The sequence below is a fragment of the Thamnophis elegans genome, chromosome 1 (genome assembly GCF_009769535.1).
Source record: "Thamnophis elegans isolate rThaEle1 chromosome 1, rThaEle1.pri, whole genome shotgun sequence".
NCBI classification, from domain to species: Eukaryota; Metazoa; Chordata; class Lepidosauria; order Squamata; family Colubridae; genus Thamnophis; species Thamnophis elegans.
The window spans coordinates 151,159,850-151,181,747 of record NC_045541.1 but is presented as its reverse complement, the minus strand read 5'-3'; the positions used below and the strand labels follow the sequence as shown (position 1 = coordinate 151,181,747).

The 21,898-nt window shown below is 39.3% G+C and overlaps 1 protein-coding gene across 2 annotated transcripts in view; it reads right to left on the bottom strand.

The window, feature by feature from the left end:
• Nucleotides 1-1,386: 1,386 nt before the first annotated feature.
• AKT1 (AKT serine/threonine kinase 1) overlaps nucleotides 1,387-21,898 on the bottom strand; it is a 97,180-nt gene continuing 76,668 nt past the window's right edge. For both annotated transcript variants that reach the window (XM_032235085.1, XM_032235076.1), the window contains exons 9-14: nucleotides 21,049-21,174; nucleotides 18,204-18,332; nucleotides 11,823-12,037; nucleotides 10,427-10,514; nucleotides 5,738-5,840; nucleotides 1,387-3,204 (exon numbers count right to left, since the gene is read on the bottom strand). In XM_032235085.1, the coding sequence (XP_032090976.1) occupies nucleotides 3,125-3,204; nucleotides 5,738-5,840; nucleotides 10,427-10,514; nucleotides 11,823-12,037; nucleotides 18,204-18,332; nucleotides 21,049-21,174 (741 nt within the window). In that variant the 3' untranslated portion in view covers nucleotides 1,387-3,124. The remainder of the gene's footprint in view (nucleotides 3,205-5,737; nucleotides 5,841-10,426; nucleotides 10,515-11,822; nucleotides 12,038-18,203; nucleotides 18,333-21,048; nucleotides 21,175-21,898) is intronic.

Below are 21,898 nucleotides of genomic sequence, written 5' to 3'. Positions count from 1 at the left end.
TGAGAAATACCTGGAAGCTTAATTTAGTGTGGTTTTTTTATTTCCCCCAAACACTTTTCTCATCAACACTCAGCACTGGAAAAATGTAAAACAAGAACAAATTGCTTTGTGCACAACTATTGCATCACAATTAACCTTCCAACTGGGCTAATAGAAGATCCATCAAGTAATACTTTGCCATGCAAAGCTCCAACTTTGAAGTCAGCCAGGTAATTAAACCATTTTCTTCCCTGCATGCCTAGTGTTACAGAAAATCTTCCTTGGGGACATTTCAAATTTATATTTGGCGGTAAGGTCCCTAAGACAGAATTTTTAAGAATAAAACCAGAACTTTGTAGCTCATTCCTGTGGAAATATACCCTGCTCTTTTTAATATCAATTAAGCAGAGTTTATTTAAGAAATGTCTTAGTTAAGAAGATTCTTTGCACAATGTTACCACTTGTCATATTTGTGTGTGTGTGTTTGTGTGTGTGTGATGAAACTTAACATTTTAATAAAGCGGAGGACACAGTATATTAGCTTCAGCTGGACAAATCAGTATAAGAGTTGTAGCAGAGTCTGAGATTCAAGCACTCAGGCTGCTTATAGCTGACAAAAGCACATGCAGGCATGGTCAAAGGCAAACTATAGTTGGTATCAACAAATGCTGGACTGCAAACTTTTGTTTTGGGGTGTCTGAAGTCATTATCAGCCACCGAGAATCTTCTGATAGAGAAGGATGTACATTTGATTAGTAAATCAATAAACTGTCAGACACAGCCAGGAGTAAATTAGTGGTTAAGGATGGAATCTGCAGTCCAATATAGAGGCTACAGATTTTTGAAGCACATGACCAGTGAAGCCAAGCAACTGGGAATGAACGTGAAGAAGATAATTTTAAATCATTCTTTTTTGTCATCCAGTTTACTATTCTATTGTTATTAGACTATTGAGGGTCTAGAGCTTATGCTTTCTGCAAAGTATTGCTGAACTTATTGCTGTTTTAAAAGAAATGTGCAAGCAAGGTATGAGGCCAGGAGTTTGTTTCTGAACTCGTCACTAAATTACTTTTGCACATTCCGCTTCTTGCAACTGAAAATACAGAGATAACCTTCATACATTTTCAATGAAATCAAGATGACTTTGTCACGATCATAGGACTAAAGAACTTACCAATTTCAGGATACTTACAACCCAACAAACTGAACCCTCCCTATTTCTTCCCTGCCAACTCCCCTTTCCACTTTAAATCCCTGCTAATATAGATCAACTTTTTAAATAAGTAATATTAATCTTCATAGCTACTGTTCATCCTTGGTTACTGAGAAAACTGCATAATATAGAAAAGTCTGCATCAATTTTGCTTTTTTAATCCCCTATACATTCTACCAAAACCAAGACAAAACTAACTTGTTAAAGCACATTTTATTGAAGTACTTTTGAGGGAAACTTTCATATCATAAGTAAAAATACTAGAACTGAATGTTGTTAAAAAAAAAAGTACAACGCACACAACAATGGAATTCTGTGTAAAGGGAAAGTTGTGGGTATTTTAAATACATTCCCTTTCAAATAAAAAAAAAGTTAAGGAACTGCAATATAGGTCTTTTTTTTTAAACAGGTAACAGAACAGAAACACAAGCGTGTCTAAAAGAACATAAAGCCACAACTGAATAAACTCATTCACAGTACGAGAGCTTAAAATTCTGGCCCGTGTCAAAAAGCAAAAAGATAATTTTGTCTGGTAAATCCACAATAATGTGGCTATGAAAATACAAAATGAAGTGACAAAAAGGTAAAAAAAAAAGAAATGAGAGGGGAGAAAAAATCTTGATCGTATAAAGTTTCACCTTAATATTTTTTTTTTTACATATAGCCATTGCAACCACTGATGGACTTTCTCCCATACATCGTGGTACCATCCAGCTTGCCCTCCCTCCCCCCTATAACCTTTAAAAATGTACATTGAAGAGTGGAAAACAGATGGACGGGATTTCAATGTGAGAAATATCTTGCCATGTTAATGCCTCTCTAAAACCTGCTGCTGCAATCTGGTGCCCTCCAGATGTATCAGGATTACGCACTGCAGAATTCTGTGGCAGCTGAAAGCCCATGCTGCACAGAAATATTCGGAGCTGTGACCCTCTTCTGGAAGGCATCAGGCTGGGAAAAGATGTAATACACATATGAGCAGGGCCTATCGCTTCACTGCCAAAAATATGACTCCACTGCCAAAAATATGACTTTTGCTCAGTAAGATAGATGTTTCTTCACTTAAGACTATTGTGCGTGATTTGTTTTTTATTGTGTACAAATCCTGCCCTCTCCCCCTGGTCAATTTTTGTAACTTGAAAGTGTTTTCAGTTGAAATAGGTAAAACTGATTTCTTTCTCTAAAGTGTAACTTCCCAGAAACATGCTGGGACAAGAATGTAACATAACTAATGTGCTGTCTTCAACAGGACATTGTGTGGTTTTAAAAACAGATCATTCAGCTCTGTTTGATATGTAACATGTAGTAGCAGTTGTGCTAACGTCATTTTCTTCTTGACTCTATCTCTCTGAAGTCCCACATGCCATTCCTATAAAAGGCTTCCTAGAATTGCCAGCAGATTTCTTGGGGCCTTGATGGCCCAGAGTTTGTTCGTTTTTTGTGTTGCTGCTCTAATTATTGCACTATCTAAGTCTGCCTCTCATCCTAAATAAATCTAATTGTTCAGAGTGCAGCTTTTCTACTTACACATAATGAACAGTATGAAATAAATAAAAAAACAGTTGTGTTTTCGTTTTGTTTTTTAAATGGTCAACATTTGCTTTAGACTTTTTGAAAGAAAAATTTTGGTGCACATTCTTAAAAACCTAAAATGTCCTTTTGTCTCTCCAGAAGAAAAAGTTTTTTTTTTATATTTATAATGCATTAAGAATGGTTTCTTATCTTCCTTCTCAAAATTGCGGAGATTCTGACTCAAAAATTCATCAGGATTGTTTTAAATACATAGCCTGTGAGGCTTCCTACAAATTCAACTAAACCGTAATACAAACATAGTTTGTAATTCATGTAACGTAGAGAGTTCTCTAGTGTCCATTGAAATTAAAGGTCCCCAAAATGCAGTCTGATTGGTTGACGTTATGGACAAGTGAAACATTAAGCTGTTCCACTGGCCGAGTAAGAGAACTGAGGGAAGTGTGGCCGCCGTTCGTTATCAACACAATCCATGCTGTCATCTGAAAACAGAATGAAAGTATGGTTAAACCATTGCTACTGTGGTATGGAAAGTACACTATGCATCTTGAGTGTACACACACACACACACACACACACACACACTTGCCTATTCACAAAATTACAGTTATGATAGCATGGTTACCCACAAAACATCCATTTACCAGAAAGTAAATCAGAGTGTTCTCTACCAATGCAATGGGACTCAAAAGCATTTTTTTTCAAACAATTAACAATCCTAGAGTCTGCTATGGGTTTTGCACTTTATCAGCTACTTATTCATTTATTTTAAATGTAGCTAAGAACTGCATTAAAAAATTTTTTTCTGTGTCTGCTAGCTGATGTCTTATTATTTTCAATATTTATGTTCTGTGAAAATTGCGGTTTATGAAAATTTTATATTACTTCTATTGGTTGGTAAAGAGTTCAATGGCAGTATGTGATCTGCTTAGAGGGTTATATATGGTCTACAGTCCTTTATAGCTTTTTATGGGAGAACCTTTTAATTCACAATCTGTGATCTGAACTCTCTCTAGATTTATCTCCCTTGCCACTGAAAGCTTTATATTAACAGCTGAGTAGGAATGTTCACTTTTTGGTTTTCTTTCTTTAGAAATGAAATTTAATTCTATTTATTCTTTGTGAGATTGATTCATCTGTCACAGGGAAGAAGTGATTTCCCTGGTCACAGCCTTTAATACTAGGGGCCAAGAGATAACATGACATAATTTATTTAATTTTTACCAGATGCTTTCTCTTTTACTTGTCAGTAAGATGCATCGACTGTCTGAGCTCTCTTTATCCTGAATGCTGGAGTTAAGGTAGAATAGATAGTTGCAGCAGGAACTACTACATCAGGGGTGTCAAACCCATGGCCCATGGGCCGGATGTGTCACATGCTGGCCATACCCATGCCTGGTTTAGCAAAGGGGGAAAAAGTCGTGATAAGTCACGTGACAAAATGAGTTTGACACCCCGTACTACATCAAGGCAGAAGACAGAGCTGCAATATATAGACTAGAGGTTTTTGAAAAAGGACCCGAGAACTGCAAACTTTTATCCTATGGATTAGTCCCCCAGTAACAACTACCTCTGAAGAACAATCTCTAACTACAACACTTCTGCTAATTGTTTAACACTGTGGTTTTCCTGGATATTGCAGTTTACCGAGGCAGCTATGAATTTTCCGTTGAATTCTCCCATCTACTGTACTAAATACAAGACTACAATTCTCAGCAATCTCTGGGAGAAAAGGAAATGACAAACTCTTATAGGATTGCTAGCGATGCATTAAGATTACCAGCTAAATCTAAGATTGCCAGTGGTATATTAAGATTGTATTAACCCTTGCTACATGGCTCAGAAAAAAAGGCAAAGAAACAGCTTTCATTTACTGATGAAATTTACATTCTTTTTTTTTTTTAAGCAAATGGCACGTGTTAGCCAGGAATCACCAACATGACTGGCTGCCTCTGTGAAAGGATTTTTTTGGGCGGTGTTATCTTTACCCACGGGACACCTGAATGCAGGTAGGCAATCGGGGGAGGTGCCTTTCTTGTCCCTACGCAGTTTATTCACTCATGGGAATCAAGCCACCAACTTCAACGGTGGGTGCACAGGCCCAGCGCCTTACATGAGGCTCAGCAGCCCCCTACTGATAGGGAGGATGGACGGACAATCTGTCTATGGCTAGGAGGATAAGCTCTTTTTTTTTAAAAAAAAAAAAATCAATTGCTGTCAGTATGGCTGTGACATTTTGTATGGCATATTTTTTATCCATTCAGAAAGATATACCTAATGTTTTTTTCTGTCATTTTCCACTGAAATTAGGCAGGAAATGGTAATGCTGCTGATTGGCAAATCTAGTGGATTTTAGTCTGTGGAGATTCTCTGTCATCCAGGTCATGGTTATCCCAAAGGTGCCTTCTTCAAAAGGCAACTGGACTTTCTTAGATACGTCTTTTTTCCCCTGTTCTTTTTAGAAAAAAAGTATCCTTGGGGTAGTGGGTTTTACAATTTGTCAAAAAAAGGGAGACTTCCTGCAGTCCACAGGAAGGTTAAGTTTAAAATCTGTTTTTAAGAAAAAACCTCCAGTACTGCTTGAAACAAGCTCAGCTGTCACACTTAAGTCTTCTTGTAGTTCCACCTTCTGCCTTGATGCAGTAGGTTGGTAATTGTTGCTGCCACTATCTAGTTCAGTGTTTCTCAACCTTGGCAACTTGAAGATGTCCGGACTTCAACTCCGCTGGCTGGGGAATTCTAGGAGTTGAAGTCCGGACATCTTCAAGTTGCTAAGGTTGGGAAACACTGATCTAGTTTACTTTTATCTTAACACCAGGATTCATGATACAAAAAACTTTGGCAGCTCCGAGAGCTCTTTAAAAAAAAAGGGTGTTTTTTTTAAAAAAAGAAACAAGTCAAAGGCAATGTATGCTCAGAGCCATCATTATCCAGAGTCTCAGGCAAGAATTTATTAAGCTTTCAGTTGAGCCATGTGTCCTGTTGTCCAACTGAAGCACTTTCAAGCAGTATTACCTTGATCAGGGGGGGTGATAGTGATCATCTGTGCTGTGAATTCTTCATCAAAATAGCGTGTATCTGTTTCAGACGTCACCTGGGGTTTAAATGGAGGTACCAGCTGTAAAAAGAAATAAAACCTGGAATTGAGTTGTTAGCATAGGGGAATCTCAGCAACCCTCCCCAGGTAGCCGAGCCAGCGTTGCTGAAATTTGGCAGCCAAATAACCAACTTTTGGCAGTAAAACATTTTTATATTCTTTTAAAAATGTAGGATAGGGATGGGAAAGCTTCTATTCCCACTCAGATCTCTAATCCCATATCGCATGAACTCATCGATGCTTGAGCCAAAATTGACCTTATTTTCTGGCTTTTAGTTAACTCTCAGGTAAATTGTTATAGAATAATAATAACAATAGTAGGGCTACCTCGCTGTTTGGAAAATTTAAATTTATCATTCTGACTCTACAAAAAACCCATCCTACTTGGAACAGCTTATATCCTCAACGTTACCTTAGCAGTTCCTAGGTCCTTGGTTAGGACTCGAGCTGTTGAGCTACCAACCAGCCCCAAAGGCTGTGAATCTCACCAAATAATAATAATAATATAACCCTCTTATAAAGGAGAATAATATAATTAAATGAAAAGCCACTTCTCTGATTCTCTGCTGGTTGGTAGTTTTGATCTCAACACATCTTAAAAATTCTCACCTTTTCTCTCTACAGACATGTATCCCAATCTCTCTTCAAAGAGTCAGGTTGGAGCCCCTAAGCTTCCCTAGGCTCTGTTTCCTATTCTGCCTGCCATTAGTGTTAAAAGCTTCTTAATTCCTCAGCTGCTGCGCCCTCCTCGCACCCCTGATTATGTTATGAGTACCTAACTTCAGAGTTGGCTGTGAACCATTGATTGAGAACCCTAACCCTAAGACATTTGGTGGTAAATAAAGGGTGAGATAAAAAGTGGAGACATGATCAGCTAGTGCATGACACTCATTAGTGTGCAAAAGTAGAACAAGAGCTTCCCTATTTTTAACTTGATTGATTTTTCTGCTAAAACATTCCTAGGGTTATCTGAGAACTTGATGGGGTCTCGTCAAGGAGGGGGGATGAAACCAAAAGGTGTTTATAGCTGTTTTTTGGGTTACAGCAGAGAAGATGTGCTTCCAGTAAAAAAAATGTCCCTGTCATTTGTGGTTTGGGGGTTCTGGGTCTTTTTTAAAAACAGGTTCAGCAGCTTGAAAATTCTTTAAAACCCCTGTGTTAAGACATCTTGCAATGATAATACAGAGACAGAGCCTAGCGCGTTGAGAACTGTGATTAGGTACTAAGATATACTTTGCAGTTTCAAATTATTTTCTGTGAAAAAATAAGTATTACATAAATGGGTGGGATGGGGTGTTGCCTCTGATAATAATCGGTTATAAAAATATAAAAGGGAAATGCTTTGTTTTGCAAAGCAGATCTTCGTATTTTATTTTTTGCCATTATGCAAAAAGAAACTTAGCATATTGTCACATGTATTTATGACAGGAAAAAATATATAAAACAAAATTGTATATATCCAGGAGGCAGACACTCATCCTTTTCAAGTATCTCTGATGACCTTTAACGCCTGCCAGCTACCATCTTTCTTCCATAAATTAAGGTCTAAGAGACATAACCTAAACAGTGCATTGTTTTAATTCAATATCCATTTTTCTCTCTTTTTAAAAAAAAAGCGCTATTGGATTTTGCGCCAGAAGTATATGTTAATTGAAAGTAAGCTTTAATCAAGGAATTTGAGAAGATGATAATATTTTCTTAACTGATAGGCTGAAGGGTTAATGCTCTGGCAGCATCAGATGGTGGCTTGGCTATCATTGTGCTGTGTTTTTCCCTAGTGAACGGGATACCAAAACTCTGTGACGGTAAGTGCTCTTACCAATTTAGCACCAGGCTGGAACAGCCAAAGTGCAGAGACTGGACTACTCTGCCCTGCCCTTATTGCTTCCCAAACATGGCAAACAGGGATCTGAAGCAGTGGTGGGTTCCGGATCTCGTTGCAACTGGTATGTTTGCAACAGGGCCCGGCGTCCTCCCCATGAATGTGCACAGCGCGCACATACATCTTACTGTCTAGCGACGCCTCCATGAGCTTCCACAATGCTCCAGCTGCTCGGCGGAGCTGTATGCACTGTGCGCATGCGCGGAAGCGCCAAAGAGTTTAAAGGCAGGCGGGTGGGAATGGTACCCGGTGCTCCAGGCAGGCTCCAGTACACCTGTACCGGGGCGTACCTCCTGCAACCCACCACTGATCTGAAGTCAGCGTCTCTTGCCGATCAAAAAGAAAGGAAGGGAGGGCAATAAAACCCCAGTGACTCAGCACCTTCCATCACTTGGCTCCGCTGGGTTGTTTTTAAAATCCGTTACTCATCCTGCATTATAATAGGATGGGGCAGAGGAGAAGAAGCTGAAGAAGAAAGCCTAGAATGACTGTGTCCTGCAACCAGACCGGCCTCAGGCCTTCTGCAGAGCCATGACTGGCAGATTTATTCCTGCCAGCTGGACATAACAGACAGAACAGCAAAACCAGCATCCTTCTTCAGTGAGTCACAGCTGTTGCAATAGTGGCAGTGTAGTTTGGTGGCACGGACAACAAATGTTACACTAAAGAATCAGTGGATAGCATTTTAATTCTGCAGTGGGGAAAGGTCCAGACTTTTCAAAACTGTCTTTTTTTTTTTAAGCATTTAATGATGCGGAAGCTCAGAGTCCAATTTCATTGGCTTAGGGTAGAAGGTTAATGAAATAAACAAATTTAGCCTTTCATTCTCAAATTAAAATCAACCATCCTCCAGTGTAGCATTTGCCGCCATCCCCAACCCGCAATTTGGGAATTGCTAGCTCTTTCAGAAGCTTCAAATTAGAAGAATAGTGCTTATTGCAGATGGTTTATTTTTTAAAATAATTGCTTTGATGGCCTGAACTACTTTGAATGCTGACAGCATGTTGTAGAATACTAGAAATATCCACATATTAATTTTAAAAAAAGCATTACGTAGAGGAAGTCAACCATCCTGAAGGCCAAGTTACAAAGAGTATTTAGAGGCAGCAGTACCTTAAAAAGGTAAAGTGAGAATACTATTAGCTTTATAAAGCAAGAAACTATTTTTTTCTTTTGATGTTTCAGTGGATATGTCTTTTGTCTTGAACCATCTGCAATACTTTTTGTATTTATAAAAATGCTGGATATATTCTCCCATGGAGAACTGGGGATGTAGAATCTATATTCATAATAAGTTATCAGCAAACTGAAGACATGGTCATTAAAATCTTGATTCCAATACATTGACCACAAGGCAGGCTAACAATGCCTGCTAAAGAAAATGAGTCTTTTATATATACATAATACTATTAGCACTTTGGAATTACATCTGCAGGGAAATGCAAACATTGAGGAGAAAATGAGAGTCCAAAATAGCTCTAGCAGCAATGTGATTAATGTTGACATTTAGATACAGGGGGAGGGGGGGAATATAGTTCAGATAGAAGGTCTATATAAAAATGCACAGAATTGGCATGTAATTACATGATCCTTGAATGCCAATCCTCTTTTCCCCAATACAATTAGACTAAGGATAAAACAGTAACCCAAGATATAAAGACAACAGGTTTCAAAAAAAAATTTTTTTTCAAACCACAAAACAAAGCTGAGGTTTTCAAAGATGTCTTGGGGCATTAACTGAAATGCATGCTAATCAGACAACATGGCTAGCTCTTTTCTCTTCTTCATTTTTCTCTTTTAAGTTCCACTGCCAGAATGGAGGGAATAGTGGAGAAAAGAAAGTGAACCTCGGAGCAAGTTTATGAAAAGTGGAAGCACGTTGCCAAGTACTGGTAAATTTAACTACAAACATCTTTTTCATCTTAATGCATTAGGCTCTTTTTAATTAACCCGAATGACAATATGCTTGGAAGTGTTCATGCTGACCTCAACATTCAATAAAAGATTAATGAAAAAATCAGCTTCAAGGGCCCTGCATCAAAGCATTCAGTACCCGAGCCAAAAAATCCATCTCAATCAGCAAAAAGTTGGTGCAGTTGAATGCAGAAGCTAGGATCATTTATGTGCAGTGCCACTAAGGGGAAGCAGAGAGCTATTCTAGGAAGGATATTAGTTGTGCAGAAAGAGAAAGAGAGAGAAAGAGAGAAGCCTAGACTTCTGGGACAGAACAACTCTTGCAATGCAATATTTGCAAATCTGGGGGACAGGCTGGAACCTTGCAATTTTAACTTGTTGATGGGAATCTTTTGCAAACTGAGTTGCATTCAGGAAAATTTAAAAAAAAGACTGCAATAGAAGAAGGGCTGAAAGAAGCACAGAAGGAAAATGACTCTTTTGGATAGTTTTGTAAGCTGATGAAATTCTTTTTGTTAATTGAAGTGGCATAAGACCCACTTAGAATCAATCAACTCTGCAGTATTATATACAAAGTACATATCTGTACTTTGGACCATATCTAATTTGCATCATGTCACTTTAGGTACATAAAATTTTAAGACACAATGAAAAGTTTAGGTTTTATGTGCAAGACAATGTTTTTAAAAAATGGGAATTAGGAATGAGAAGGAGACCCATCTTCTCAAACTGCAGCATGCTAGCTGACACAGAATTTTAAAGTCTTTTATACAATCTAAAAAAAAAATCTCATCTTAAAAACTGTAAATACCTTTTTTTCATATACATCTTGCCAAACAATGCCAGAAAAAAATTTGTGCTGCATAATCTCCTTTGCATCATCTGGTCCACCACCTAACCTGTTTTTTTTGGGGGGGAGGGAAATCACCAACATTAATACGGTGCATTTATTTTAAATTCATTGCTCTGAAGTGTTTCTAATGGCATATTTTCATTCACAACAAAAGTACAACTTTGCTAAGAAATAATGAAGGAAATGCAAGTTCTAACAAGCCTTAAAAAAAAATCTTTGAGGAGTTTCCTGGAAGTGTGGAACACATGCTACAAAAATTTAAAGCAAACCACAATAAATCCATGCAAACCTGACCAAAATATTCGACTGTGGCTACCCACAGACTATCAAGCTTTTGAAAATCCACTCTTCCCACATCACTGCCCTGCTGCCCCACTCACTGTGGCCTATGATCACCCCTCAAGATACAGAAGATTTTGTTCTCTATCAAGGAGAAAGACCTGAAACATCCTTTACTGTTTATTCCCCAGGGATAATGAAGAGTTTTCACAACAATCGTTTCTTTAGAAGGCAGCTATGTCCCAAACATAATTAAGGAACAGCATCGAAACAAACGTAAACACTGTATTTGAAATGAAACATGTAGTACACGTAGTGATTTTATGAGAAAAAGCATCTTCATTTGCTCTAAGAGTTTCTATTTCCCCATTACCTATACAATAGAGTTTCTCAAATATGTATGCATTAATTGATACACTACTAAAACTCTCGTGGTGTTTATCTGTTTGAACCCACAAATTAGTCCAAACATTGCATTATACTGCAACACTTTCTGAATCACAGTACCTAAAATCTGCTAAGGGATGTGTAAAAATCTTATTACTATGAAATTGAAATTTCCACCATATTCAGGCCAGTTTTTATTTGTAAAGTTATGGCCATTGCAGTGTCCCTGTGGTCAACTGATCATGATTTCTGACACTCCCTGTCAGCTTCCGCAAGCGAAGTCAATGGGGAAATTGGAAGAAAGTCTGCTGTTTTGCCTACCCATGATCACTTTGTTTATGTACCGTGTTTTTCGGACTATAAGATGCACTGTAGTATAAGACGCATCATGATTTTGAAGAGGTAAATTTTTAAAAAAAGGTTTTGCATTCTGCAGGCCTCCCAAACTCTCTGCCCGCTTTGCGTGTCTGTGTGTATGTGTCTGTGTGCACGTGTAGAGTGTGTGTGGAGACTATAAGTTTGAAACTTTATCAGGGGACATAAAACAGCTAAATTATAACAAAGAATGCACCTAACAGACTTGGATATATGGAGAAATCAAAATCACAATGAATGGAATAATGGAAAACACCTGACTGGTCACTCAAGAATCTGGGAAGCGTTCAGGTCAAATGCATTAAACCTTCACCTTTGCTTTGGATCCTTCTTCAGCAAACCTGACAGAAGAGACTTTGCTTCGGGTGACAACGTACGTGGAAACCTAATCTCTTCCATTAGGATGAGCTCGAAAAGTTTCTCGTGGTCCTGATTATAGAAGGGAAGACGTCCACACATCATTTCATACATGACAACTCCTAAGCCCCACCAATCCACTGCACGGCCATAGTCATTATCCTCCAGCACCTGTAGATAACGGCAAGAGTTCTAGATCAGTGGCAAGCTTTTCACCAAACAAAGTAAAATGGAATTGTTTCCTCTAACAAGTTGGCAACTTAAAAGGAAAGCCTACGGAACAGCCATCTTCAGACATGATGAAGTAAGTACATCTCACATTAGCCTGTTATATTGTCTAAGATGCCATAGCCTCCTGGAAAACTCCCATCTTCCTCTTTAAGGAAATGTCCTTCAGAAGTCTGGACTGCTCATCGTTTCCAAAGAACAACACTGATTGTGCTGGTTATCAATGATGGGTATTGCAATTTGGAGGCACCAAATTGGGGAGAGTCTGCTGTAAGACCCCTGCAGCAGACTGGTTATTTCAAGGGTTGTGATCCTCCCTCCCCATGAAAAGTTATTGAACTTCCAACTCCTACAATTTCTGTTGCCCAGGAACAATAAAAATTGGAGTTCTGCAACTTCTGATCAGTTTCTAACTGTTTGTTGGCTGCTGCCTAACTTGCAAAGCCACATTCATACTTAATAACAAGTACAACTAAAACAACATGGTCACAATGAAGATCTCAAACACAGGACACTGAAAGCATCAAGAGCAGGGATAGAACATCTTGGAAGTTTGTTCTCTACTTATTAGTGCCTGCTAACTGTTTGCTACTTTGCTTTGGGGAAAAAAAAACATTGGAACCTAGAAGATGGCCTGCAGCGAAAAACCAAAGGCTGCCAGGTATTGGATTACCCCACGCAGGTCTATTTACAGCATCTTTTGCTGTATGATTCACACCAAGCGACAGCTGGCTCTGCAGCTGCCCCATATATGTAGAAGCCCAACACAGCTGCTTCATCTGCTAGGATTCCAGGAGCCGGGCTCATCAGCCTCTACGAGCAATCCGGGAGCAGGGAGGAGGGGTGTCACGCTTTTCATGTGGGGTTGTGCAGCATGCCAGTTGACCCCTGCTCAACCAGTCACACTCTTCCCTGGGAGGACATGTCGTCTCCCTGGACAGAACTCAAATTAGGGCTGGATTTTGCTAGTGCAGGAGACACAACACTTTATCACCCTTTTTTTTTTGGCTGCTTACTCCTCCCTGCCAACAAGACTCAATGTATTTTACAAGGCCATTTAAGAGGTTTTTTTAAAAAAAATCTCATTTCTCCCTAATATTCTTGGGATGGTCTACATGATTTTCTGGGATCATTTTTGAAAGAAGAAATGTTCTTCCTCATTTTTTTTTTAAATGAAAACATTGAATAGTTTGTTAAAAGGGCATACATGATCCATCAAAATAAACTATCCTAAACACTAAGCAAACAGCTACATAATTTATTTCAATGATCAGCAACAGTAGCCAGAGGGCAAGAAACACTCTTATACATGGATATGGGGATCCATCACAAGGAAATGCAGTTTTATTAAAAGTGAATTTCCTGCACTGGTTCTATAAAAGACATTATGAAGACACACAGAGGACATCTTATAGTATAGTATCTACACTCTTCATTAATACTTCTAAATCTAGAACAGTGGTTCCCAACCTTTTTTTGGCCATGCCCCATCTAAACATCTCTAAATCCTGATGTCCCCGTCCCCCCCCCCCGTGACATATAATTCCTACTTTACTCAAAAAGTGAACTCTACTCACGTGGAGGAAGCCTAAAAGGCTATTAACTTGGTTTAAACAAGGTTCAAATTGCCCCCATTAAAAATCAAATTGTCCCCCTGTGGGGCGTGGGGCCCACGTTGGAAACCACTGATCTAGAAGAACGAATACTTCAATGACCAAGACCAGCCCGAATACACTCCTCAACATTATGTTTTAGACTTCTTACTGGCTATATGTTTAGTACATCTGGATCCTGCCAAGTAAAGGAGATTTTGAACATGCAGAACTATTTTGTTGAGCCTCCTAAATGGAAAGTAGGTGTTAATGTTTTTTTTTTTTAATTGTGTTGATGGTATTTTTTTTTAAAGAAAGATGGTAAATGTCTTCAATATCCAAAGCCAGATTTTCTCTGACTAATGGTCCCTTGCAGTAGCTTCAAATAGTTAGCCTGGAAGACTATCATCAGCCTGCAAGAGTTCTCATAAGTACCGTATTTTCACGACCAAAAGCCGCACCGGATTATAAGCCGCAGTATCAATTAACGTTAATTTTTCAAACTTTTTCCACATATAAAGCGCACCGGGTTATAAGCCGCACGTTTCCCGACGCTTCTGGACATCTGTTGCAGTCGCGAGGAGGAGCGGAGAACAGCGCGAAGGTTCTTGGCGCTCCAGGAAGCCGCGAAAGAGGCTGGGGGAGGCGCACGGCTTGGTTTCTCCTCCCTGGACGTCGCAGCAGCAGCCCCAAACTCACCGATCTCAGTGTTTTTCGCATCGGGGTGTGCTGCAAGAGCATGCCCCGATGCGAAAAACACAGAGTTCGGTGTGCTTGGGGCTGCTGCTGCGACGTCCAGGGAGGAGAAACCAAGCCGTGCGCCTCCCCCAGCCTCTTTCGCGGCTTCCTGGAGCGCCAAGAACCTTCGCGCTGTTCTCCGCACTCTCCTCGGCTCCTCACAACTGCAATAGACGTCCAGAAGCGGCAGGGGCTATCGAGCTGGAAATCCAATCCCCATTAGCCCCAAAAGCCGCTTCTGGACATCTATTGCACTCGCGAGGAGCGGAGAAGAGCGCGAAGGTTCTTGGCGCTCCAGGGGGCCGCGAAAGCAGCTGGGAGATCTTTTTCCACATATAAAGCGCACCGGGTTATAAGCCGCACTGCCGGTTTTGGATCAAATTTTAGGATTTTCAGTGCGGCTTATAGTCGTGAAAATACGGTACTGAGAACCTAAGATTTACAAAACAAAAGCATGTTCTACATCAAGATGCTATTTTAAGCTTGTCAGTGTTTGGAAGACAAATGAAAAGGGAAAACATCTACATATGGTAGTAGGAATATTTAATGCCCTTGCATGTTTTTTAATTGGAGGAATAAATAAGGATAGGATTAAAAAAAGGTCATTTTACTTAAAATAACTGACTGGTCAAGTTGGGAGCCAACAATGCTGAACAGCTGCATGGTTGGAATTTACAAGAGGAGGCACAACAGCTGTAAACACCTTGGTGATCAATACATCTAACACATCAAAGCTGACGTGGTATAGCCGCAGCCTTCTATGTACCAAATTCCAGCATGACCCTAAAACAACTATGCAGCAACTGTACAAACAAGTTCGAAGGCCAGGTTCCAATTACAAACAGATGACAACAAGGCAAGCCTCACTTTCCACTTTTTAAAAAAGGTTAAGTGACTTCATTGATATGGGACATTTGCTAGTACATGCTCATCGGCTGGTTTGAAAGCCAACTCAGAAGTTGAACATGCCCCCCACTCCCAATGAGATATTGTTCCCAAACCCAAGTTATTTAGTACTCTTTGAAAATCCAAACATGCTCCCCATATTATCCAGGTAACTCTTTCTACATTCATGTAAACAAGCTATATTGTTAGTTCCATCTTGCAAAGTTGCACGGGGCCTATGGATTGAAATAGAGTAGCTTTTCTCTAAATGTATTTTCCCCCCAGATATGCTGGACTGTAATTCTTGTCACACTTCTTGTAATTCTTGTCAGCACAGACAGTTGTGGGGACTATGGAAGACAAGAGTTGGAGGAAAATGGAACTGGATTTGGAAAGACCAACTTCCCCAAGAGAAACCTAGAAACCATCTCAATCTTATGTGCGAGGTAACTGTGAGGGTTACTGTGAGGACCAAATGAGTACAGAAAAAAGTCACGTACAATGTCATGTTTCCCTGGGAAGAAGGATGGGATAAAAATCTACTACATAAATAATTTGGGTTAGACTACACAGCTTGCTGAATATATACACCACATGGTGTGTATATTCGCATAACTTCTGGAATCATTAGTCACAAGGAGAAAAAGCACAAACACTTGGTTTGAACTCATGACAGAAAATTAATTTTGCTGATGTAATTCATTGCCATAATATATATTCCCAACTGCTAAAGAGGGGCTGGTTTTTATTGTTCTTATAGCTTAGTGTCCCCACTGACTCTTGTGAAATGATGGTCTATGAGTCTAAAAAAAAGACTAATTTGATTCCTGGAAATTACCAAAAGTAAACTAGATCAGTGTTTCTCCACTTCAGTAACTTTAAGATGTGTGGACTTCATACTTTCAGAGCATGCAACCTGAGGAATTATAGGAGTTGCAGTCCATCTTAATGTTACTGAAGTGCAGTAAAATAATAATAAGGTAAGGTAAAGGTTCCCCTCGCACATATGTGCTAGTCGTTCCCAACTCTGGAGGGTGGTGCTCATCTCTGTTTCAAAGCTGAAGAGCCAGCGCTGTCCGAAGACATCTCCGTGGTCATGTGGCCAGCATGACTAAACACCGAGGGAGCACGGAGCACTGTTACCTTCCCACCAAAGGTGATTCCTATTTTTCTAGTTGCATTTTTATGTGCTTCTGAACTGCTAGGTTGGCAGAAGCTGGGAGAAGTAATGGGAGCTCACTCTGTTACACAGTACTAGGGATTTGAACCACCAACCTTTCTGATCAACAAGCTCAGCGTCTTAGCCACTGAGTCCTCTACAGAAACAATAGATTAGATTAATTCTTTGAAGGCCATTAATGTGGCATTTTCACCACTTGATCCTGCTGCAATTATAAACCTATATATTCTCATTCATTCATTCAATTCAAGAATGGCAAACATACCTAATACTCTATATTCTTTTTTCTCCATAACAACAACCCTGTGAAGTGGATTGAACAGAGGAACAGTGACTAGACAGTCACTCAACTGGCTTCCATGCCTAAAATGGGTTTAGAACTCACAGTCTCCTGGTTTCTAGGACCGCACCTTTATAACTAAACCAAACTCTCTCTACTAGTTCACAAGATTTGGACAATGCAAATTCAGAAAAGCCAAACTGAATTCTCAATAGCTTCCATTTAGCTTTCATCTACATGTCTAGGTAACAAATTTCAAATCAGATTAAGACTGATTTATTATGCTCATTAAGGCAACCCAAGTTAATCAGAGAAAGGATGCTTTCTCTGCTTTTATCCCACTCCCCAATTTTGTATTTTCTCAGATGCAAGTAAATGGCTATTCTTTTTTATGGGAAACACTAACTAAAGACACAGGGTATGAAAAGCAAAATCTGTTTTTTGTGCATTTCAAAGTGATTAATTTATTACATTTACATCACACTATAACCGAATTAACTCTCAGCAATTCACATATAAAGGTAAAGGTTCCCCTGCACATATATGCTAGTCATTCCTGACTCTAGGGGGCGGTGCTGATCTCCGTTTCTAAGCTGAAGAGCCAGTGCTGTCCGAAGATGTCTCCATGGTCATGTGGCCAGCATGACTAAACAATGAAGGCACATGGAACACTGTTACCTTCCCACTAAAGGTGGTTCCTATTTTTCTACCATAAGCTCCTTCTCATGAAAAGATAATGGAAGTGCCAATTTTATTAGAGAATGCGGTCCTGACAAGAACCTGATGCCAAGCTACTGTGGACTTTATAGTTAAAATCAACATTTTACACTGCACCCAGAAGCTTCTTGGTGACCAGTGCAGGTGTAACGTGCTCCCAACACCAGGTGTTAGTGAGCTCATGGACCACTGTATTCTGGACCACAGGTTCAGAAGCTTCTAAATAGTTCTGAAAAACACCCCCTTGTTACAGTTCAAACAAGGTGTGATAAGAACATGAGATACTGCAAGTTTTTTCCTCTCATGATAGGGCTGCAACTGGCACACCAGCCAAAGCTGGGCCAAGGTCCCAGGCCATGGCATCTCCTTACTATTGAGCATATCCACAAGGACCCCAAGTCATGGACCTGCTCCTTCAGGGATAGTAGTTTTCCATCTAGAGATAATTTTGGAGCAGACAGAGACCTCTTGCTAGGAAACAACTTTAGCTTGTTCTCTCCCATCCAGAAAAGTAAAGTGGCTTTCAATAAAAGAGATACTTTAGTAGAGTTAATTCCAGCCTCTAGTGTGAAGGCAACATACAAAGCAGAATTCATGAACACTCACAACACTTATGGTACTTGACTTTGGTACAGTAATATTTTGGGAAATATCTTAGCATCTATTTTTGATTAAGGAAAATCTCTTGGGATAATATGAATATAATATAAAAGATACCTCTGGGGCAAGGTATTCTGGTGTGCCACAGAAAGTCTTCATTGTTGCTCCATCCTTGATCCCTTCTTTACATAACCCAAAGTCTGTTATCTTTATGTGTCCATCTTTATCCAGCATCAAGTTTTCCAACTTAAATAAAAAACATATAAAAAATTAGACATGAAATCATCCAGATAAGTACTGAGAATCTTCAACATATTTGTAAAAGAATCTTTAATACGCTTGTAAAAAAAGTGTCCTAAAATGATGTTTTTTGAAAGAACTGCTACAAATCTTACACTTACACTTTTAAGTGTTCATTACTGTAACACTAACGTTCCTCCATGTCCAATGATTCTGAGCAGCCTTCCATATTAGTATCAGAAAATTAAAACCAAAATCATATGACTATGGGGTTGACGCCTGATTTCAGAAGTTGTTTGCCACTGCCTGCTTCCTAAGGCTGAGAGTGTGTGACTGGCTCAAGGTCACCCAGATGGCTTTATGCTTAAAGTGGGATTAGAACTCTTGATCTCCACGTTTGTAGCCTGATGCCTTAACCACTATACCAAACTGATTCTCACAGCCTTACTCATTTCCAATGTCTTCTGAAAACTCATGCTTTTATGGCTGTCCAAAACTGTGGTAACCAGAAGTTGGACTGGATATTTGGTGTAAATTATAATCTCTCCACAGTAATTTTTATTTATTTATTTATCTTTCATATTTCTACACTGCTCATCTCATCTACCTGGCTTTTTTAAAGCCATTTTAAACATCACTATGATAACATTATGGCAGCTTTTTTCAACAGATATTCTCTGGCGTTTTAGGGGAGTCTGGGAATTGCAATTCCAAAACATCTGAAGATATCAGATTGATGATGATTTTATCAAGAAAACCAATGTTATCTCCATACTTGCTTGATCCTGTATTTTTGATTGGGAGCCACTCAAGAGTTTTTTACAAGCTGGGTGGATACATAAATGTTTTGAATAAATAAATAAATGTTGCAGATATGGGATTTGGAGATTAGAAGAATAGTGATCTACTGTTGTATAAATCCGTCAAGAAATTAGGATTGGATGGAGAATTTTCTGGATTATGTTATAGAGGACTAATCACCCAAGGCATTGGCTATCCATGCTTACATCCCCTGCTTCAAAGATGCCGAAACAGAGAATCAGGACTGCATTATTTCCTTCAGAATGATGAATAATGGAGAATAACCCTTTGCTAATTTTTTTCTCTCCCAGAATAAACAAATCCTCATGCAAATAGTAGCTATTTAATATGGGGAAAACAGGGAGAATGATAATGGAAATAGCATGGAGGGATAAGTATTCCAATTACACCATTCTTTACATGTGGGAGTGTGAGAGGAATGAAATGTCAAATAATTTCCACTGTCTCACCTATATGTTGTATAAGAGCAATCCAGGCATATATTCTAGGAAAGAGAGTTTTATAAAGTATTGATTCATTGGGAGTCATTGGAAAAAATATCTTTAGGATAATGTAACTGCTCTAACTCTAACTGTCCAGTGTCACTAGGAGTCAGGCAGCACCAAAATGTAATAAATAATAATAATGATTGCTATACTTTTTGGAGTATAAGACACACTTCCCCCCCCCCCCAAAAAGAGGATGGAAATTTTGGTGCGTCTCATATACTGAATACAGCCATTTTTGGACTCCCGAAACCCCGCCCTGAGGGTCCATTTACAGCAAAAATGACACACACAGAGGGTTTGGAAGGCCTACAGAGTCCTCCAGTAGGCTGGGGAGAGCAAAAATGCCTGGGGGTTTGAGAAACCAAACACAGGGCGCACAGAGGGTTTGGGAGGCCTGCAGAGTGCTCCTGGGTGCTGGAGAGAGCAAAAACAGCACTCCTGGGAGGTTTGGGAGACCAAAAATGTTTGCAAAAATAGGACACACAGAAGGCTTGGGAGGCCTGCAGAGTGCTCCTGGGGAATGAAGAGAGCAAAAAAACCAAATGCGTGGATGCCAAAAAGTATTTTTTCTTGTTTTTCTCTTCAAAATCTTGGTGTGTCTTATACTCCGGTGTGTCTTATATAGTCCGAAAAATATGGCATATATGTTACTAGCCTTGCATAAATTTAGAAGAGGATTCCTTCTTCCTTTCAGATAGGGAGGGCTTATTTTTTGAAAGATAATGCATGCTATTTTGACTTTTTAAAAAAATTCTAGAAAAATACAATGACCAATCGTCTCTGTACTATCAACAAAACCTTTTATCAATGCCTTCATTTAACCATCAGGAATCGGGCTCAACTCAACTTAGGAGTCTTTTCCTTTAACCATGGTTGCCTATTCAGACTGGCTGCAATTCTTCAGAGTTTTGAATGGAGAAATGTCCCTCCTATCAGTGTTTGCCTGAATTTATTAGGCTTAATATAGAACAGCACTTTATAAAAGGAGGGGAGCTGTAAGCAATATTAAAAATGTGATCAATGAAATGTGATCATCCAATACAATCTGACCTTGGATGAGGCCAAATTTAAAAGTTCAGAGCGCTTTGATTTATTCATTCTGAGGATGATTTTCAATTTAGCTTCTTTAAAATGTTGGTGTTTTGTACTGCGACTGTATTGTACAAATGAAGACCTCCAAGATCTCTTCCAACTCTGTTATTCTGTATTCAGCAAATGCATTTGAACGTTGATTTTGTATTGGTTTTCAGTACAAACTGAAAAAAAGAACATACATAGAGGTGTTTCTAAAACTGAATGCGATTTTTGACATGTGAGGAGAGGAGCCCTGCCTTATGCAGAGATGGGGAATCATCAATCAAACTAGCATTTTAAAAACAGATTTAGCACCACTCCACCTCCAATCTACATACCTTTAAGTCTCTATATACCACATTTTTCTCTGAATGTAGGTAGTCCAACGCCGATACAATTTCAGCTCCATAGAACCGGGCACGATCTTCAGAAAAAACACGTTCTCGTGATAGATGGAAAAATAGCTGGAAAGACAAATAGCTTCATATCAGAAGAAATTTATGCAATGTCTATAAAGGGAAGTCAGTGAAAATAATTAACATGCATAGCTTATTTCATGTTTCTGCTTGGCATATTTCCTTCTGGTTTTGTTAGGTCTTTAAGTGATTTTTTTAAAAGCACTGTTGTATGTGTTATAATAGAGTCTAGTGCAGTGGTTCCCAACCTTTTTTTGGCCATGCCCCACCTAAGGATCTCTAAAATCCCAAATGCCCCCCCACCCCCGGTGACATATAATTCTTACTTTACTCAAAAAGTGAGCTCTACTCATGCAGAGAAAGCCTAAAAGGCCATCCATTAACTTGGCTTAAACAAGGTTCACATTGCCCCCATTAAAAATCAAATTGTCCCCAACCTGGGCCCCACGTTTGGAACCACTGGTCTGGTGATTAAGGCCCCAGGCTAGAAACTGGGAAAGTGTGAATTCTAGTCCTGCATTAGGCATCAAAGCTGTCTCAGTGGCTTTGGGCCAGTCACCCTCTTTGAGCCCAACCACTTCAAGAAAATAGGAAGAAAAATAAGTGCCAGTTATGCTCAACACCCCGAGTTATTTGTCAAAATAATAAAAATAATGAAGGCATAAATTTATGACAAAAATGCCAAAGAGTAAAACTGCCTCCTTACACACACAACGCTTCTGCTCTATCGTTAATTAAAGGCCTGATCTTTGCAAGCTTTTTAAAAAAGTTA